Source organism: Oryza sativa, chromosome 12 (genome assembly GCF_034140825.1).
Source record: "Oryza sativa Japonica Group chromosome 12, ASM3414082v1".
Lineage (NCBI taxonomy): Eukaryota > Viridiplantae > Streptophyta > Magnoliopsida > Poales > Poaceae > Oryza > Oryza sativa.
The window spans coordinates 19,386,066-19,405,297 of NC_089046.1; the positions used below are offsets into that span (position 1 = coordinate 19,386,066).

The window sequence follows — 19,232 nt, forward strand, 5'->3', positions numbered from 1 at the left end:
ATAAAATATTATCGCGACCATGTTTGGATCAATTAAATTTAAAATGCGATGGAATAAGAATTAACCCTAATTAAAAATTCAAATAAATTATATAAATAAAATATGAGTAATATTAATCTAGGGTGAGTTCATTAGTTGAGATAACACAAATATTGAGTAAAATGCATATGTGCAAAAATTAGGAATTGTGGAACCAAATTTATATAAGAAATAGACTAAAATGAGAGAAATAGGAAAAAGACACTATTCATTGAACTCTAGGTGCTCGACGTGGTCCCCTAGCCATAGACCCTCCTCTGCCGCGCGCCCGGCCACGCCCCGAGCCCCGCGCCGCCGCCGCCGCGCCGTCGCCGTCGCCATCCCGTCGCGCCGTCGCGTTGCCGCACGCCGTCGCCACCACCGCTGCCGCGCCGCTGCTGCGCCGCGCCGCCTCGCTCCACGCGCCCTTCGTCTCGCGCCCCGTGCCGCCGCGCACCGTCGCCGTCGCGTCCCATCGTCGCTCCGAGCCGCGCGCCGCGGCTGCCGCGCCGTCCCCATCGCCATCCCGCTGCCGCGCCGCGCGAGCCGCCGTCGCCTCAAGCCCCGTCCCGCCGTCGCGTCGCTCGCCCCGCGCGCCGCTCACCCATCGAATCGCCGCCTCGCGCCCCGCGCTACTGCCGCGCCGCTCGCCCGTCGCGTCGCCGTCGTCGTCGCGCCGAGCCCCGTGCCGAGCCGCGCCGCCCGCCCGTCGCAATCACCGCTACCCGCGCCGCCCGTCGCGTCGCCATTAGGCCGCCCGCCCCTTCCCCGTGCCCTTATAAAACCCGGCCCTTCCCTTCTCCATCCCACACCCATCCCCTCCATTTCCCCTCCCTCTCCTCCTTCTCCACGCATCGCCGCCATCGTGCCGCCGCGCCGCCGCCTTCGTGCGCCGCGCCGTCGCCCCGGAGCCGCCGCGCCGTGCGTCGCCGCCTTGCACCGCCGTCGCCGCCGCCTCCGTCGCCGCCGCCGCCGTCGGTAAGCCCCCGCCCCCCCCCCCCCCCCTCCGTGCGTGCTGTCGCCACCGCCGCCTCGGGTAGGGAGAGAGAGAGCCAAGAGAGAGAGAGGAAGGGAGAAGCCGAGGGAGAGGGAGAAGGAAAAAAGAAAAGAAAGGAGAGAAAGAGAAGGAAAAAGAAAAAAAAATAAAAATAAAAAGAAATTAGAGGGAGATTAGGGAAGTTTAGAAAATTTAAAATAATTGGAATTTAATTATAGATTAATTATAGTCGTAGAATTGCAAAATTTAATATAAATTATGGATTATTCTTGGTAATTTCTATAAGAAATCAATTCGCGGTAATAATTTAGATGTAGTTATTGAATTCTTATGGATTACTATAGATTATTTATGGGTAATCCTATAAGTAATCGATTCACGGTAGAAATTCGGATTTAACTACTAGGGATTTTACCCGTGTATTATATTTAATCATTTAGTCATAGACTAAATTAAATCGTATAATATTTCTAGGATTACGTCCGATATTTAGCTCGCGATAGAAATTTCTAACCTATTATATGGATATAATGCTCGGGTAGATTAAATTAAAAACTTATGACAACAAAATATTTATACCCGCAAAATAGTTTGAATCGAAATTGGGTTTGCCTTAGTTCGCGAATAATAAAGTTAATATAAAGAAATCGACTTTCGCATTCGACTTTCATTTGGATTCATTTGGATTTTGATTTGAATTCTAACCGAATTCAAATCAATTTTCACACGTAACTATAGAGCCTGATGGAGTTGCGGATCCAAGCGAAGGTCAAGACCCGCAAGACATTGAGCAAGGCAAGTCATCACTATTCCTTGAACATGTTGATCCCAATTGCGAAATTGTTTTGTTTACAAATAAAATTGCATACAATGATGAACATCCTACTTGTGATTATGCCATGCCTTGATTATTGTTTACCCTTAAAATCCTTGTAACCATAATTACGTATGAGTCCCTAGTCAATTATGACAATTGCTTAGAAATGCCATTCTAGAATCATGCATACTCATATTTATCAAATGCTATATGCTTGGGCAATTACCTTTGGGAAGGTAATTGAGATGCGGCATGTGGAGACATAAGCGCCACATTGCCATGATGTTGATGACATGATTTGTGAAAGGAGAAATAAAATTAAACAATTGTTTTCGACTGGGGCGGACGGAGGATTTGGGTGGTATCTGGGAAAGGCTAGTACCGTCCCCGGTCAATTAAGGACCGAGCCATGAAGTTAAGCATGAAACGACCCCCGTACAACCGTACTTCTCGAATGGGTATAGACCTAGCGGATTAGATAGCCGAGCGGAGGCAGTATCCCTGCATAGATGGTTCACCCCTAAGTGAGGCAGGTGCGCTACGATGGGACAGCCGTTGAGGTAGGGCCGAGAGGCGTGCCCTACATCGGTGTCGCCATTGGTAGGACTGCCATGAGTGTGTGAGAGAGAGAACTTAACTTGAACCATAATTTAATATGTGTGTGAGACTTCTCTTTCCCGGGAGCGCCAGAACTCCTCTCACTGCTAGAAACATGAACGCCTAGAGTGCATGAGGATTTAAGTTCATGGAGCGGGTACTGCCAATGCGAGGTTATCGAAAAGCTTTGCCGTGACGCGTCTCATGTGTTGGGACGAGGCTCATGTGTTGGGCAGTCGCGGAGTGCGGGTAAAGTGTACATCCACTGCAGTGTGAGTAAACCAAATCTATTCGAATAGCCGTGCTCGCGGTTATTAAGCACCAGGACATGTATTACACTTGGCTATACTCTAAATTCTTAACCTGTGAGGGATGTGATATTGCATGATGATTTTTATGCTGATGGAGCCACTTCCTGAGAGGAGGGAAGGTGGACGTCCTCAGAAAACCATGACGACTCAATGGCGGGAAGCTATCCTTGGGATCACAATGGATGGTGGACAGAACCGTCGTTGTTTAATGTGAACACTGGTATTAAAACTTGATCAGTCTATGCTAGGTCTTAGGTTTGTGAAAAGAATTACAAAACTGGCTTAGCGCAAAAGAGCCATAGCCATCCTTTGAAATACCCCTTTCATATGCATTGTTGCTGTGGTGGCTTGCTGAGTACGGTTGGTACTCACCCTTGCAAATATAAAATTAATCAGAAGCGGGAGATGAAGCTTTGGAGGATCCCTATGCCTACTACCAGGAGGGAGATGAAGACGATGGCGCTCAGTAGGTCTTAGTATGGTCGTTGCCTGTGACAATGGCATGCCGCTGCCTGAATTCCGCTGCCTTATCTATTTCTGCATTTTGGATGTATTCCGGACCGCTCGGTCCGATGATTTAAGACAATGCCTGCGGGCTTATGATGTAATAATTAGCACTAGACTCTCGTGTATGTGCACTTGATATTTCAGCTATGAGTTCGTGTGTACCAGACTACTTGATCCATGGAAATGGTACTGTTTACACGATTGATTCCTGTTATAAAAACGGGGGTCCACAGAGCCCTACCACTTCCTCTCCCGCTTCGCCCCGCCGGTGGTTATGGCTACGGCTTCACTCGCTGCCGATGAGCCCGGGAGCCATGGCCACTGACGCGAAGCTCCCGCGCTCGTGCCCAATGCCACCTCCACACCGGCTCCCACGCGCCGGCACTCGCGCGTCGCCGCCACCCCAGCTCTCACGCGCCGCTCCATACACCCCTCGCCACCCGCTGCCGCGGAGGATCCCGTCGACCTCCGCAAGCTCCGCGTCGCGCTCGCACACAGCTTCCTCGTCATGTCAGTCTTCTGCAGCGCGAGGTTCCTGGACGATGGGGATGGCGATGGCAGCGAGTGAAGCCATAGCCACGACAGCGTCGCGACACCGTCGATGACGATGACAACCACCACCACCACCACCACAGTCGATGGCGTCGTGACCCGCTGCAACGATGAGCTTGGGGCGGCGATGACAAGACGCAGACTAGGGACAACAAGGAGGAGGCGGTGACTCGGCACTGGCTATCGGGGGGACGCGGCACTAGTACACTGCCTGCGTGGACTCTGTGCTCACCGCCGACGGCACCGTCGAGATTGAGGGCGAGCGCCTCCCATTCTCTCCTCCAACCCCCTCTCCACTCCCCCCTCCCCTCGTCACGCCTCGACATCACCAGCCGCCGCGTCCTCAACTTCCGGTTGGTCAAGCCGCCACTGCCACTCTGCCGGTCTACTCCGCCCGCCGCGCTCCGCTCCTCCTCCAGCCACCTCCGCTGTCGTGGCAGTGGGACGCTCCCAAATCCGGTCGAGCGCGTGTGCATCAGTGCAGCGGCAGCGGTGGAGCTTGGCCAGGCTCGCCGGCTCGACATTTGCCGCCGGCGGCAGCCTCCCTTGGAGAGGAGCTGAAGAGAAGGAAAAAAAGAGAAAAGTAAAGAAGAGAAGTGGTCCCCACATTTTCTATCTCATTTCACTTACATGTGGGACCCACATTTTTTTTTATTTTGCTGACTTGGATGCCACGTCAGCGAAACCAGGCATCTATACTGCCATGGGACCTAAATTTGACGGTTTTGTATAGTTTAGGGGCGAAGATTTCTGGTTTCACGGTTAAGGGACGTCAACAAATCTTGCTGTTAAGTTGAGGGACCTCCGGTGAACTTATTCCTTCTGAACACACCGCTGGCCCATTCGAAACAAAGACCAGTAACAACGGGCTTGGATCGCGCTGCCATCGATATTACAGCCCAAACACCACCTTAATTGCCGCGGCTAATCACCGCGAGCAACTGATGGTTAATTTATTTATAATTAACTAATTATTAATTAATTAGTTATTAATCCCCTGCCTTGGATTCTCTTCCAGGCGGTTAGAAATCCCCCGAGTTTGTAGCCCCCACACCCCCACGTCCCTCAGCAACCGCCGCCCCCACTCGTCTCTCCCCCCACGCGCGCGCGCGAAGCATCAGCATCAGCAGCGACGAGTGTCAGTGAGAGCGCGCAACCGCCTCGCCTCGCCGCCGCGCGCGCCCGCGATGTCCACGGCGACGACAAGGCTCGGCGTCCGCCGCCCGACACCCGCCCCGGTGTTCGACTTCGACCGCCTCCTCCTCGGCAGCAGCAGCGGCGGCGGCATGGTGGGCGACGACGTCGTCGCCGACGCGCTGCTCGGTTTCGCCTACGACCCGCCCGCCCACGGCGCCGCCGCCCTCGACGACGTCCTCGCCCCGCTCCCCGGCGCCGACAAGAGGCCGCGCGAACGCGGCGTCGTCGCCGACGGCAGGTCGTTCCGCCGCGCCGGTGCTGCCCTGCCGGCGCCGCCGACGGAGCTGGTGACTCGCTTCGTCCCCACGCCGCCGCCGCTGCCACCGGTGCAGCAGCAGCAGCAGCAGCAGCGATGGGAGCTGCCTGACGCGGTGTTCGTGCGGGGAGCCGGAGCGGCGGAGGCGAAGAAGGGAGGCGCCGCGGCGAGCCACGACGACCACGACGACGGGCGCCACCACCACCACCACAACCAGGCCGTGCAGAGCGCGGCGGCGAGGGAGCGGCGGAGGCGGATCAGCAGCAAGACGGCGGAGCTCTCGCGCCTCATCCCCGGCGCCGCCAGGATGAACAGCACCGCCGAGATGCTCCAGGCCGCCGCCCGCCACGTCCGGCTCCTCCAGGCCCAGGTCGGCATGCTCGCCCTCATCCACTCCTCCGGCGAGGTAACCACCCACCCACCACCAACAACAAACACCTTGAACGCACTCTCGTCGAATCCTGAATCCTCCATCGTACGTCCATCAGGCGAAGGCGGCATCATCCATGGCGGCGTCGCGGGAGCACCACCAGATGATGATGATGCGCGCGCTGCTGGCGAGCGGCGGCGTGCAGGAGCGGCTCGCCGGAGAGGGCAGGTGCCTGGTGCCGACGAGCCTCGTCCGCGCCATCGCCGACGACGACGCCATGGCCACCTCCAACCCGGCGCTGAGCCGTGACGTCAACCGCTTCAAGGATTCGCTGGACCAGCAGCAGCAGCAGTAGACCGAGCTCGCGTCGATCACGGCCATGGCGACCGAGCTCATGGCTGCCCCTTTTTGAGAGCACGCCATTGACACGCTGCCGTTGTGTGTTCCTGACACCCTGACGACGATCGATCGATGATGAATGTTTCTGTTCATAGCTCATGATCATCCGTAGATTCATTAGGTGTAGGTTATCAGCATTGATCGATTTAATTGCATCATATATAGTCTAAAATTTAGTTTGTTTTTAGTTTAGTCTTGCTTTTAATCTATGCATGAAAATATTGGCTAATTAATCTAGATTTAGTTTGGTAATTATGGGATGTGTGTGATGTGATACTAACACTGTTGTATCTCCCACACCTGTGAATTTGTAAGCATCTTTAGGATAGATATAGGTAGATTAGATCATGCATTTTTATTGTCGGTAGATTTCGTTGTTACTTCGAGTTGGAATTTATTCTCTGAATAAAATAAATTTATCTCTTCTGTCAACAGAATTGTCAACAGAATGTGTATGTGTCCTGTCTCCTGACTGCATAAAGAAATGTGTGTGATGTGTTCATCAGTGTTGCTGTTCTCGTTACTTGTTTTTTTCGTTGCAATGTTGCTCGAGCTTTTTATCTGCTTAATTATGGCAGGAGAGAATGCGTCATTGGGGGAAGTTACTAGCAACTGTACTAATCAATCGTTAAGACCAATACCAATTGTTCATTTACATTGGGTAATAAATTCTGTAGGATTAAGAGCAAATTATTGATTAAATACCACTAATTATAGTGTCAACTAGCACTGGCCGTTTCACATATTGAGGTCAAGCTGTGACACTGCTAAAGATCGACCGTATTACAGTCTCACAGCAAAGGAATACTATTATGTACGATGTTCATAATTTAGGTATCATTAATTTTAATATTTTTATTTCAAAAAAATAATATTTTATTAAGGGATTTAGTCTATGTGATTTCTTACTGGCCTCCAATCCGAGAACTCCGTAGGTGGAGAATGGAGTAGTATCATTCTTGTATAATTTTCTGAATTGGCATGCTCAGGATAAAAGAGGTTTGGAATTTTATTCAAAACAAACGGGCATTTGGTCTAGTGGTATGATTCTCGCTTAGGGTGCGAGAGGTCCCGAGTTCAATTCTCGGAGTACCCCTGTGATTTTTTTTTTATTTTTCTAGTTTCAGCTCGCCAGACTAATGTGTTAATGAATTTATAAACCTTTGCAAATTTGACTTGTTAAAACCAAATCTTCTATTTGTATACGATCGATATGCAGCCAGGCAAAGGACGTGCAGCATATCAAGCATGGGAAATTGTTTGAAGAGACGTTATTGGTTGATATTTTGTAAAAAAGAATAAACTATAATAATTGATTTATCAAAACATAGATACTTACAAAACCAATATTATTATAGAAAATAATTTTGAAATATAAATATATTAGGGTGAATAGCTAATATGATCCCTGAAGTTTCGCTTCGGGCTCAGTTTAGTTCTTGAGGTTTCAAATCGTCCAAACAAGTCCTCCAAATTAATCATTTGGGTTAATATAGTCCTTGGACCCCATAAAAAATACCACGTGAGCATGCCAAGTCATCCTCGCATGTAGTAGTACGAATGAAATAACCATTCTATCCTTATATACCATATAGAAAAGAAGGAAAAGACAAACAAAAAAAAATAACAGGCCAATTTAGGCCCAACATTATTGGGAGGGTGGCCAACAAAGATATTTATACGATCAGTACTTGGCTGCAGCAATCGTAAGTGACAATTCCTAAATGATCACACATGTGTGAAACATTTGTTTTCTTTTTTATATGGTATATAATGGTAGAATGGTCATTTCATTCGTATCGTTGTATGTGAGGATGACTTGGCATGCTCACATGGCACTTTTGTGGGTCAAAGGACTATATTAACCCAAATGATTAATTTGGAGGACTTGTTTGGACGATTTGAAACCTCAAGGACTAAACTGAGCCCGAAGCGAAACTTAAGGGACCATATTAGCTATTCACCCAATATATTAGACTAAATTATAGACTAGGTATAATTTAGATAACTGCTAATTAAAATCAACAAATTGAACTTTTTTAAAATTAAGTACTAGTAGAAACAGCAACAACTAGCGATCAGGAGTGCAGCACATAATCTATTGGGGATTTAAACTTTGTAATCTCATTGAAAAGCAATTGAGAATTATTTTTTCCTTACAAAATATCTTTGTAACATTACATGAAATTGAAGTGCTACCAAGGATGGCTAAAACACCTTACTAGACCAGCAACTCAAGAGAGTAAATTATACTAATTCTGAACACTTTTATCATTTGTTTAGATGATAGCATTGTCTTCTTGTTTCCTAAAAAGCTTTTGGACCAAGTAATTTCCTTTTCTTTTCTTTTTTTTTTTACACTTCGGATCCCAGCTCCTTAGCTTTTGGACCATACTGTCTCGATGGCTCTCTCAGATATTCTCGTAAGTCAAAGATGGGTTTAATGAAACTAACTTTTTTTAAGCTTAACAAAATATTTGCTAATGTAGATGTTTAGTGCATTTTTCTATAAACTTCAGCTGACGTTAAAGATGTTTGATTTCTAACACTAAACTAAGATTTACAATATGAAACGGAGCGAGTACCATGAGATTTTCGCAAGACGATAACAATTACTTTTTTCTCATCAGCTCAATTTTCTCTACCTTTGAATACGGTTTGAATTATTGATTTATGTGATTGGAAATGAATAGTTATTTTGAAAAAAAAGCTATATAAATCAATCGACGATCCTATTCGGCTAACTCTAGATTGGCATGTGGAGACATGTAACTTTTTTCCATGATATTTAAAGACAACACACAAACTTGATGTATAATAAGAAGTTAATTATATTGTACCCTCTATCTTATAAACTCCAACTTCTAGCGACATAGGCTTCGCTGATTTTTTTTATGCGAGAGAGAGGATATATATACAAGTAGTAGCTTTAAGCATAGTTCTTTTCTTTAATTTTCTCGTTTTCCGTTAGCACGTCTTTTAAACTATTAGATGATGTGCTTTTTGAAAAAAAAAAGATGTTGTTTGAAAATCAAATAAATTCATTTTCAAATTTATAATTATTAATACTTAATTAATCATACGGGGATGAGCTTTTAAGTTTCGCGGGCGACTTGAGAACTTGAGAAAAATAACTCAACAAACTCCCTTCATAAAAAAAAACACCCAACTTTGATTTGCATTTGACATAATCCACTACAATAAATCTAAACAAAATCTACTATAATGATTCTGGGTAGCTCGTATCCAGATTCTTTGGTTTGGATTTGACATAATGCACTACAATGAATCTAAACATAATACTACTCCGAATCTGGATAAATTATATCAAATCTAATTCTCGAATTTTTTTTTGGGACACAACCGAAAAACTGTTGAGAGCAAGTTCAATACTAGAGTTAACTGCCGGCTCCAAAATTCACTATATCATTTAAGAGATAACTAAACAACGGTAGATACAACAATTGGCTACACCCATGCTTTAACTAAGGCATCCTGTCAGGTGTTGGTAACTTCTGCATGTTCAAGTTTTAATTTTCGATTGGTTGTCCCGAGCTGCAGGGGCCAGAGCGCCTAGGCGCTCATGCTTGAGCCGGCGGCGACTGGATTGTCGTCCGCTTTGCTCTCTCTGCTTTCCCTCTCTCTATCATATATGTTAAAATATTAGGTAAGCAGGCTATTAGCTTGCTACTGTACCTTCTCTGAGAGTACCCGCAATGGTAAAGTAAGGTGCTCTTTATAAAACATGTACATCTCAGCAATAGACTCGATTAATAGTAACCCACATTAATAGTATGTCTATATTGGTATCTATAGCTCTATCATGCATTGCCTCGTTTTTCTCTATAGACTATCTCTAAGTTATAGATAGCTTTGCTCTCTCTCTTTATTTAATACCTTTAAAGTAGAAAAATATACTGACATGAATCTTTTGTAGAGAGTTTATAGATAACCATTTGTAGGTGGACTGAGTGACAGCAGCCACAAGCTCATAGAAGTCAGAGTGTCAGACCAATTGGTTTGCCAAACGGTCACGCTGCCACCGCCCGGTGGGCCCCACTTGCAGCGTCCCACCGCATCGCCACGCTGGCAAATCCCACCTCCCTCCCCACCACCCAGCCACCCACCTCTTCTCCTTCCTTCCCCCCCTCGACTCCCCACCACCAAATTCCCCCTCAAACCCTAGCTAGCTCCACCTCCTCCTCCTCCTTCGAAACCCTAGCCTCACCACCCCCCGCCACGAGGGAGGAGCGAGCGGCGCAGTGGTGGACGGCGGCGGCGGCGGGATGGAGGGGCCCAAGAGGTCGCAGCTGAGGGTGCGGCTCCGCGTGACGGCGCGGCGGAGGGGCGGCGACGGCGGCGCGGACGGCGGAGGGAGCGGGGGCGGAGGCGGCGGGGCCGGGGGCAGGAAGCGGCTGCTGGACGCGCCGGCCTTCAACTCGGCCGCGAAGCTGCAGCGGCGCGAGATCGGGGGCAGGCAGCTCGCCGCGCGCGGCGGGGGCGCCGCGTCCGCCGTGCCCGAGCGGTTCCGGAACATGCATCTCCAGGTAAAACACCGGTGGGTGGCGCCGCCGCGGATGGTCTAGGCGGCTGGTTGGTGTGGCGGGGCGGGGCGGGCCGCGTGATTTGGTAGGGTTCGTCCATGTCGCTCGTTGGGAGAAGGCGGTGGAGCCTAGGGTTTGCGTGCGTCGCACATAGATCCAGATGAAAATAATTGCACTAGAGGCTTCCTCGCGTTGGAGAATTTTTGGGGTTTCAAGGGAAAAGGTTTCGGTTTGGGGAACTCTGCTAGTTCAGGGCTCTTGCCAATGTCAGAATTTTGGAAACTGAGATGCCTTCTAAGGCTATTGAATGTGTACCTAGTCTTATTAAAATTTGTAATTTGGTATAATTTGTGGTGAACTGGTGATTAACATATGTGTGTTTCAAGCTATGGTTCTAAGGGTTTGTTAGGTTGGGGCGTTCCCTTTTTTAGTATATATGTTCATGTAGCTGTTGAAATTGAGCGGCAATATTGATTATTTACAATAGGGTCTTTGGATTGAGGTTCAAGTTATTCAATTAGTAGACTAGTTGGTTCCTGTCATTTCAACCAGAGCTTTAGTTCAAGACGAGAATATGCTTAATGGTTTTGAATTAACATTTCAGCTATCATGGTAGAGTTCTTTGTGTCTCTAAGTTGTTGATTTCATTCTTATTTAGCTGGAAGTTGTGGGTGCTGGAACATGTGTAGCACCACAATTTTCTTGTATTAGTTATTTGGGATTATTCTTTGAGCTATTCAGTTAGCGTTCTTGGGCTTCCTCAGTTTGTTCACGATATTCTAGTGCAAGATGGTTTGGCTTGAACTGCTAAACACTGCAGAAACTCATCCTGAAACAATTGAGTTGCTTGGCACGGATCATTTTGGCTGATACAAACTTGAAAATTGCTTTGATGCTATTTTTCTTTCATGATCTTGTTTTGCCCTGTCTGAAAAGTTAGAAGTTAGTAATACATTTGGAGCTGTTAGGTGTTCCAGATCAGCTAGCTTGATTTTGTTGTGCTTGCATTAGGTTGGATTTGAAGTATTTCATACTTATTCATGCACTTTTTTTATGCAATAGTTAATTCAAACTGTCAAATCTGATATGAGCTGTTTTGATTACACAATGCCGTGCCCTGATTCTTGCCATGTATAGGTTGCATTTTTGCCCAATCTTGTGCTTGAAGTATCAAAATGACATATTGTTTATGACCTAGATATTTGAATTTGAGTAAGGTTCTTTGGATGTAAAATGATAATTCCTGCGGTGAGAGTTTAGCTTAGTAATTCCTTTTGTTATGTACCATTTTACTGTGATCAGTGTTAACATTATACTTCTTTGTTGGATCCAGGAAGAGTTCGATACGTATGATCACAATGCCCACCTATTTGTGAAGCTGCAGTTTCTTAAAAAGAGATCCAAAATAATTGAGATTGTTGCAGCAAAAGATATCATATTTGCTCTTGCGCACTCTGGGTTGTGTGCTGCTTTTAGTCGAGGTAGAGATTCTTCATATGAAAAACGAGGTTTCTATTGGGAAAAGTGTTATATATGTTCTCTTATCTTTGGCATTATATTTGTGTCTGCAGTTACAAATAAGCGCATATCCTTCCTGAATTTAAGCCCAGATGAAGTCATCCGGAGCTTGTTCTACAACAAGAACAATGATTCACTTATTACTGTGTCTGTTTATGCGTCAGACCATTTTAGCACATTGAAGTGCAGAACAACCCCAATCGAGTAAGATCCCATGCAGCAAACAATTTCTCCTGAAATCCTGAATTCTTCAAGTTCTGTGTTTGACTTGCCAAGAAGCACTTCTTCGCTGTTGTATTCGATTTGATTATTCAACCGCTATTTGTGAGTTGCACAACTTACGATGGTTCTCGGTCTCAACTAATATATGTTTCTCATATGAAAACATTATTTTCAGGTATATAAGGAGGAATCAGTTAGATGCTGGGTTTCCTCTTTTTGAAACAGAATCTCTGAAGTGGCCTGGCTTTGTGGAGTTTGATGATGTGAATGGAAAAGTACTCACCTACTCAGCTCAGGATGGGTATGCTCTTGAACAGTTACATAAAATGGTGATTTCTTTTCATCTCACAGAAGTTGTTCAAACTTTTACCCTTGTATTTGCAGTATCTATAAGGTCTTCGATTTGAAGAATTACTCTTTTCTATATTCAATACCTGACACCAATGTGCAGGAGATAAAAATAAGGTATTTGGTTTTTTTCAGTGTTTATATTTATATATCTGACATAACTCCATGATGCTAAATATGACCTTTTAAAATTTCTCTCTTCAGTCCAGGAATCATGCTCTTGATATATGAAAGAACACCATGTCATGTTCCTTTGAAGATATTGTCAATTGAAGATGGAAGACCACTAAAATCCTTCACGCATTTGTTGCACCGTAATAAGAAAATTGATTTTATCGAGCAATTCAATGAAAAGCTCCTTGTCAAGCAAGAAGATGAGAACCTTCAGATACTTGATGTACGACGCAGTTCATGTAACCTTTTTTTTTTGTTTCTGTTGACATGCCTAACAATTTATTGGTACTTGTGAAGGTACGGAGTTCTGAGCTAATTGAAGTCAGTGTTACCAAGTTTATGACTCCATCAGCATTCATTTTTCTGTACGAGAACAATCTCTTCTTGACATTCCGAAACAGGACGGTTGCTGTATGGAATTTTCGAGGAGAGCTCGTGACCTCATTTGAAGACCATTTGCTTTGGCATCAAGATTGTAGCACCAACAATATCTACATTACCAGTGATCAGGATCTGATTATCTCATACTGCAAATCTGAGGCAGGGGTTGATGATGGTACAGGTACACTACTCAGTCTCAAACGCTGATTGCTTGAATTAATTAATTTTTCATTTTTACTGTATTTTGTGTGGTAAGGAACTGTGTCCGTGCATTATTAGTCCATACAAGCCAGTTGTGCTGCCCATTGTTGCCTGTATGGTTCAAGTTGAATGTGGCATAGGCTTGTATGCCCGTGTCAATCACTTTACCAGGAATGATAAATTTGGTAGAGTTTTCACCAGTTTTCATATAATTGGTAGTGAGAAATTACCTTTAAAAGATCTATCTTATGTCAATTGCAGTACCTCCAATTGGGTCTATCAACATGAGTGACATTATGACTGGCAAATGCATCGCCAAGATTGCTGCTAATGATCCCACCCTCCGTATTGGCCCTCGCAAGAATGGTAACTCTGAGAGGTCCTCAATTTGGAGCACCATTCCAGAAGCTCTTGAAGATGTCACAGCGCTTTTTTATGACGAGGACAGGAATGAGATCTATACTGGCAACAGGCATGGGCTGGTGCATGTGTGGTCCAACTAGGTTGTAATATGTATATGTACATACGCCCTTTTCGATTTGACCAGAAGATTGGATTAGCCATTGTGCACCATCATCCCCTGCCTGGTGATCACCTTAGTTTTTGTATTTTTGGTCTTTTGGCAAAGAATGTTATTCCCTTGTCAGTCAAGAGAAAAATGTAGTTACCCTGTATATATCTTTTGTAATGCCCTGTCATATACCATGTTCTTGGCAGCTGGCCTCTCTGTCCCAACCACGAAACATCTGGCAGGAACCATCTAACTAATTAAGCTTCTCATTCCTTTCGGTGTTTATTCTTCGAAAGAATTGGCGCAGCAACATTGCGTTCACTTTATCTTTGAGCATTTGGAAGATATCTATGCTCCATAGAATGTACCATTTTTTTCTGACCCCAAGGTTCTAGACTAATGGCAGACCTGCTTGAGCGGCCAGAATTCAGGATGGATCTACCACAAGTCCACAAACTAGAAATTTAGTTCAGCCGGTGTATCAATATTTGATCAACCGTGACAAATGCTAGTATCAGATATGTGTTCTGCAGTATGAAGATCGGATGATTATTAACTAAATCACATTACAAAACTGGGGCATGGCAGAACATGGTGTAGTCGTGATATGCATCAGGTGATGATTGATTTAATCACATTACAAAATTGGGACATGGCAGAACATAGTGTATCTGGCAAAACATCAGCACGAGCGCACAACGTTATTTTCTTATAAATAAACATTTCTTCGGAAAATCCAAGTTGGACTAACCCCACGGTACTGATATTTGCCACCTTCAGAACAAAAATTCAAAATAAAATTACATGAAACGCAGAGACAAACAAAAGCCTAGATATGTACATTAGACTAACCAAGATTGCGAAGAAAGCCTTCAACAAATTGAACATTCTAACCAAGGAGTTCTGGGATACTCGGAAGCAAAAGGGGAATACAACGGTCAGTAGTTCTTGTTGGGCACGAAGAAATCGAACGTAACGTCGACGCTGCCTGATGTTTCTCCAGTGTCCTTGAAGTCAACACCTACGATCTTCCCTCTGTACTGCTCTTCAGATTCCTGGTACTCAGGCTTGACACGGCGAACAGGAACGGTCACAGAATATACTGTGCCAAGGCCAGCATCAGTTGAGATATCCACCTGGACGTTGTCTCGTGATTCTATCTCCACGAATTCAGAGAGTGCCTCAACGATGTTCTCAACAATCTTCTTCTTTGCCTCGTCACTCACTTCACACCTGTCGGAGAACAGTATCATCTTAAGCCTCTGCTTTGCGATGTTTGCATTAGAGTTCTCCTTAATGCTTGGTGCTGGGAAGATTATCTTCCATGCTAATTTCAGACGATCAAGAAACCCCATGTTAACAATGTTGTGAAGAAAGCCTTCCACCTCTTGAGCAATAGGAGAGAAGTCATTCCTTGAAAGAGCAAAAGTCTGAATGGAGCTCTTTGAACAGCTTTGGTGCTCAATGCCTAGATGCTTAGGAGTAAGCATGATGTTGCAAGATCGTCCACGAGGAAATGAACTAAACTGTGCCTACAGAAGTAGAGGTAAAGTCGTTAGCTAATAATCCACTGAAATATGCTATTCCATAGAAAAAAAACAACTCTATGATGCAAAGAATATCCAATGTGAATGCAATCTAAAGCTGAGAATTATATGCAACTACACATTCAAGAATCAAGACAAACCAGAAATTTTCATTAGATTATGATTTTCAACCATTACGGAGAAGTTCAAACAAGGTTACTCCAAAGAGTTTACAATAGGAAAAGAAACATGGTACGCGTGTGTGAATGCACTATATGCTTTGCCAAAATTCAAGTTCGGCATCACTACCAGTACCAGTGTCAATCCAAGCAGGATCTGTTAGCACATTAAACAATTCAAGAAGAGTCTTTGCTACAATAGTCTCAGCAGCATATCTATGAAAATAATAGTGGAGTTAGCACATTTGGTCGCTTCATTCCAAAAGTCATCCAATATTAAATTGAGCAGAACCAGAACAGCACAAGAGCATGGTAGAATGATACACACTTTTGAGTTGTTATTAAGCATTTGAAACAGTTACCATTCAGAAACCAACCAAACAAAAACTTTATAATTTGCTCAGAACTCCTATAGGCAAGAATGGGACAAGCAACTAATGTGCTATCCTGACCTACTGTAATATGACTAATACTCATCTCAGGAGGTATAAAACAAAGGTTATTTAAGACTGAGATATAGAAAGATAGGCTGTATGCCAAATCCTAAATAAGAACATTGTCATTTCCAGTTCACACCCATATTTGACAACACAGTTAGGTTTTCACTCTCTTCAAACATCTAATATTAACTCATAACAGCAGATGTGCTTCGAAAACATTTGACTACACGAGACACCCAGGCCAGCATTTTGTGTCTACACCTAGCAATTACACTTGCTTGTACGCTAACACAAACTAGACCAGAGGTCGCAAATGTATAGCTGCGTCTTCCGCAGCTTTACATATCAAATTTCACAGCTTGACTAATATCTAAATCCCAACAGTTCCTCGTGAACCTCGCGACAGACCAGAATCAGAGCACACCAAAACCGCCGCTTTGGTAACGAATTCTAGTATTCTACAGCACTAGATCCAAGAGGATGTTGGAATCGAGAACGCTCAACATGAAAAATCTCCTCTCTCATTATTTTTTTCTCCTCCCCATTCCCCACCCCCACCCCCAAAACGAGGTGCAGCGGCACAATCTTTTGTTCCTTCAAAAAACAAAAAGAGGTACGAATCTATCATCTCATCTTCATCAGCGCGCAGGGATCCGAGATGGCATCCGGCCACGGGGAGACCCAACCTCCTCCATCTTATCTAGGGTTTTGGGGGGAGGGGAAAGAAGAAGAGATGGAGACCGGACCTTGGAGCTGGTGGCGGGGTTGCGCCGGCGCGGGGCGGGGAGGACGGAGGCGGACGGGGCGAGCACCGCGCCGGGCTCGCCGCCGAAGCCGGCGGAGATCGACGTCGCCATTGCCATGGCAGCTAGGGTTTGGTCTCCAGTGAGTCTCTGCTCCACTCTTGGTTGGACTTGGGATGGGAATGGAATTGGAAAGGTGGTGGCGTAGTGGTCACCTCAACTGGGGTACAACCGACAGTGGGGCCCACTGGTCAGTCTCACGTGTGGCCCTGGCTGGACGGAGAACAGTAGGTGGCTAGTACTCCCTCCGTCCCGGTTTAGCTGTCGCTGGGGTGTAGAGTTTGTCCCAGAAAGAGGATCGTTTAGGCGTAGGGCAGCTAGCAGGCTAGCCACTAGTATGAGTACTTCTATTAATTTTCTTCCCCATGCTGGTTGCAGACATATCAGAATGACAGGCGCAGTACTAGTTTTGTGTTAATTTTTAAGCATTGAAATGATTAATGTAGGGGCACGTTGGTCATTTTTCCAGCACCATATTTTGTCATCTCTTTCCTAGAACGACTAGTAAACTGGGACAGAGGGAGTACTTGGCGTACTTGCATATTTTTCCTATAGGAGAAAACACATTTTGTGCTAAGAATATACAAAACGATAAAAATATGGCGTTAGTTTTTTCTTTACAAATATGTTATTTTTGGTCCATCTGATCCAAATTAAGATTCATACCAGGTCCTAGTGAAACAAAATTAAAGCGTGCAAGCGCAAGGAATCGAGCTCAAGACCTTCTGGTTGGTAAACATCATGTGTTCGTCATGCAATCAAGCTGCCGTTTTTGAATTGAAACTAAATTTACATTCTACTTGTTGGAGATGAACCAAATCATTTCAATGTGCAAACTACAATTCACTAACCAGCAAACATATTTCACAAAATTAACCCTTCATCTTCGCATGAACTTTGAGAATTGTTTCAACTAGCAAATCAACAGCGTACCTACAACAAACACATGCACACAAGACACGGTGATTTACGTGAAAAAACCTTCTCAGTGTAAGGAATGAAAAACCACGGGACAAAATGGTTCACTCCAAGCTTCCACTATAATCAACAATAAGTACGATTCGAGTCTTCTCTAGAACATTTAGAGGCACATTACAACAGCAGTTATACCATCAAGTTACATACTTGTCAATCATCAACATCAACCATAACAACTAACAAGAGTTATAACAATAACAAGCAGAGAAATATCAGATTCTGTCCTCTTCGGTTCTCAACTAACATCTCCCAAACCATATATGCGAGTTACATGAAACTTGGTAGAAATGATGGTTTATGAGTCCCTTCCAAGCTGTCCAAAAACAGCCCAATCGGACACTGTTTGATCCCTCAAACTGACATCTACTAAATGATGCACAAGCTGAAACTATAGTCACTCGAGCTAACAAACCACTACTCAAATCCGGTGCTCTACTCAACCAATTCTCACACAAACTGTCTAGATTGAAGTCCTCAAAGTGAGGAACGAACTCACCAAATTTGGTGCCAAACCAACCACGTTTGAGTCTCTACTCGCTGCCTTGATGAAGATCGGATAAGAGCCACCAAGCTAAATAAACTGCAACTCTTCTTCTCCACTCTCCTCTCACTCTTTTGTGTTTTGTTGGTTTCTTCTCCTCTTCAATGGCTGCTGCTCTCCGCTCTCTCAATGGAGACTAAGGTTTTTCTTCCCATCACAAATGATGAGGCAATCTCCACCACTGATCAAGACATGAATCAATGACTCACATTTGTTGGACTTTTGGGTTGCAATGGGTTGAGAGCAACGGCTCCATGTGGAAGGAATTTAGCCCAACACTACTTATACCCCACTTACACCCTAATTACAATGTAGTTATATGAAAATTACACTACACTTACATTTGATAGATTTTTCTTAAATAAATTGTCGTCATATTTATAGATAGACCTAAGAATATATTCACTCTGGTAAACAATATTGTCCGTTGAGGACAACATTTGGTAAACTTGTAAAAATATCTGTCCTAATTTTAGAAGTTTGATAAACTATACTAATTAAGGCACCTGTAGCTATTGGGAATTATTAAGGCACTTATTAGAAATGCCAGGATTTTCCTAAATCTTCTCATAGTCAAACTAATTCACGTGAAAATCATGAAATATCCTTGTGAAATTCTCCGTTCTTCCAGTTTTCTTTTCCTTTTTGCGTACAGCCTTTGGTTAGAAACAGAGTGATGCTTCTGGAGTCTATCTCAACTTTTCAGACCTTCGCAACCAGCACTCGTGTGAGTATTGGATCTCAAAAGGAAAATCCTAATGTGAACATTATATTGGACTTATGAAAAACGATACATGTAGATTTGTCTTGGTAGGCTTACACTCAACATGCTGCAATACAAAAGT

General features: G+C 44.7%; 3 protein-coding genes and 1 non-coding gene across 4 annotated transcripts; 3 read left to right on the plus strand and 1 right to left on the minus strand.

Moving 5' to 3' along the window:
- The first annotated feature begins 4,875 nt into the window (after positions 1-4,875).
- On the plus strand, positions 4,876-6,453 carry LOC136354499 (uncharacterized). Its single transcript, XM_066306006.1, has 2 exons — positions 4,876-5,658; positions 5,741-6,453. The coding sequence occupies exons 1-2, from the start codon at positions 4,987-4,989 to the stop codon at positions 5,975-5,977; spliced, it is 909 nt and encodes a 302-aa protein (XP_066162103.1). The 5' UTR covers positions 4,876-4,986; the 3' UTR covers positions 5,978-6,453.
- A 592-nt stretch (positions 6,454-7,045) lies between these two features.
- On the plus strand, positions 7,046-7,117 carry TRNAP-AGG (transfer RNA proline (anticodon AGG)). The gene has a single exon. It is a non-coding gene; the product is annotated as a tRNA-Pro (tRNA).
- A 3,063-nt stretch (positions 7,118-10,180) lies between these two features.
- On the plus strand, positions 10,181-14,205 carry LOC9266982 (uncharacterized). Its single transcript, XM_015765258.3, has 8 exons — positions 10,181-10,568; positions 11,899-12,046; positions 12,137-12,287; positions 12,481-12,606; positions 12,690-12,770; positions 12,858-13,050; positions 13,125-13,389; positions 13,671-14,205. The coding sequence occupies exons 1-8, from the start codon at positions 10,308-10,310 to the stop codon at positions 13,910-13,912; spliced, it is 1,467 nt and encodes a 488-aa protein (XP_015620744.1). The 5' UTR covers positions 10,181-10,307; the 3' UTR covers positions 13,913-14,205.
- A 405-nt stretch (positions 14,206-14,610) lies between these two features.
- LOC4352263 (cell division topological specificity factor homolog, chloroplastic) lies at positions 14,611-16,992 on the minus strand. The gene is made up of 2 exons (XM_015763150.3): positions 16,812-16,992; positions 14,611-15,452 (listed from the first exon to the last, which is right to left on the minus strand). The coding sequence occupies exons 1-2, from the start codon at positions 16,926-16,928 to the stop codon at positions 14,859-14,861; spliced, it is 711 nt and encodes a 236-aa protein (XP_015618636.1). The 5' UTR covers positions 16,929-16,992; the 3' UTR covers positions 14,611-14,858.
- Between the last annotated feature and the right edge of the window lie 2,240 nt (positions 16,993-19,232).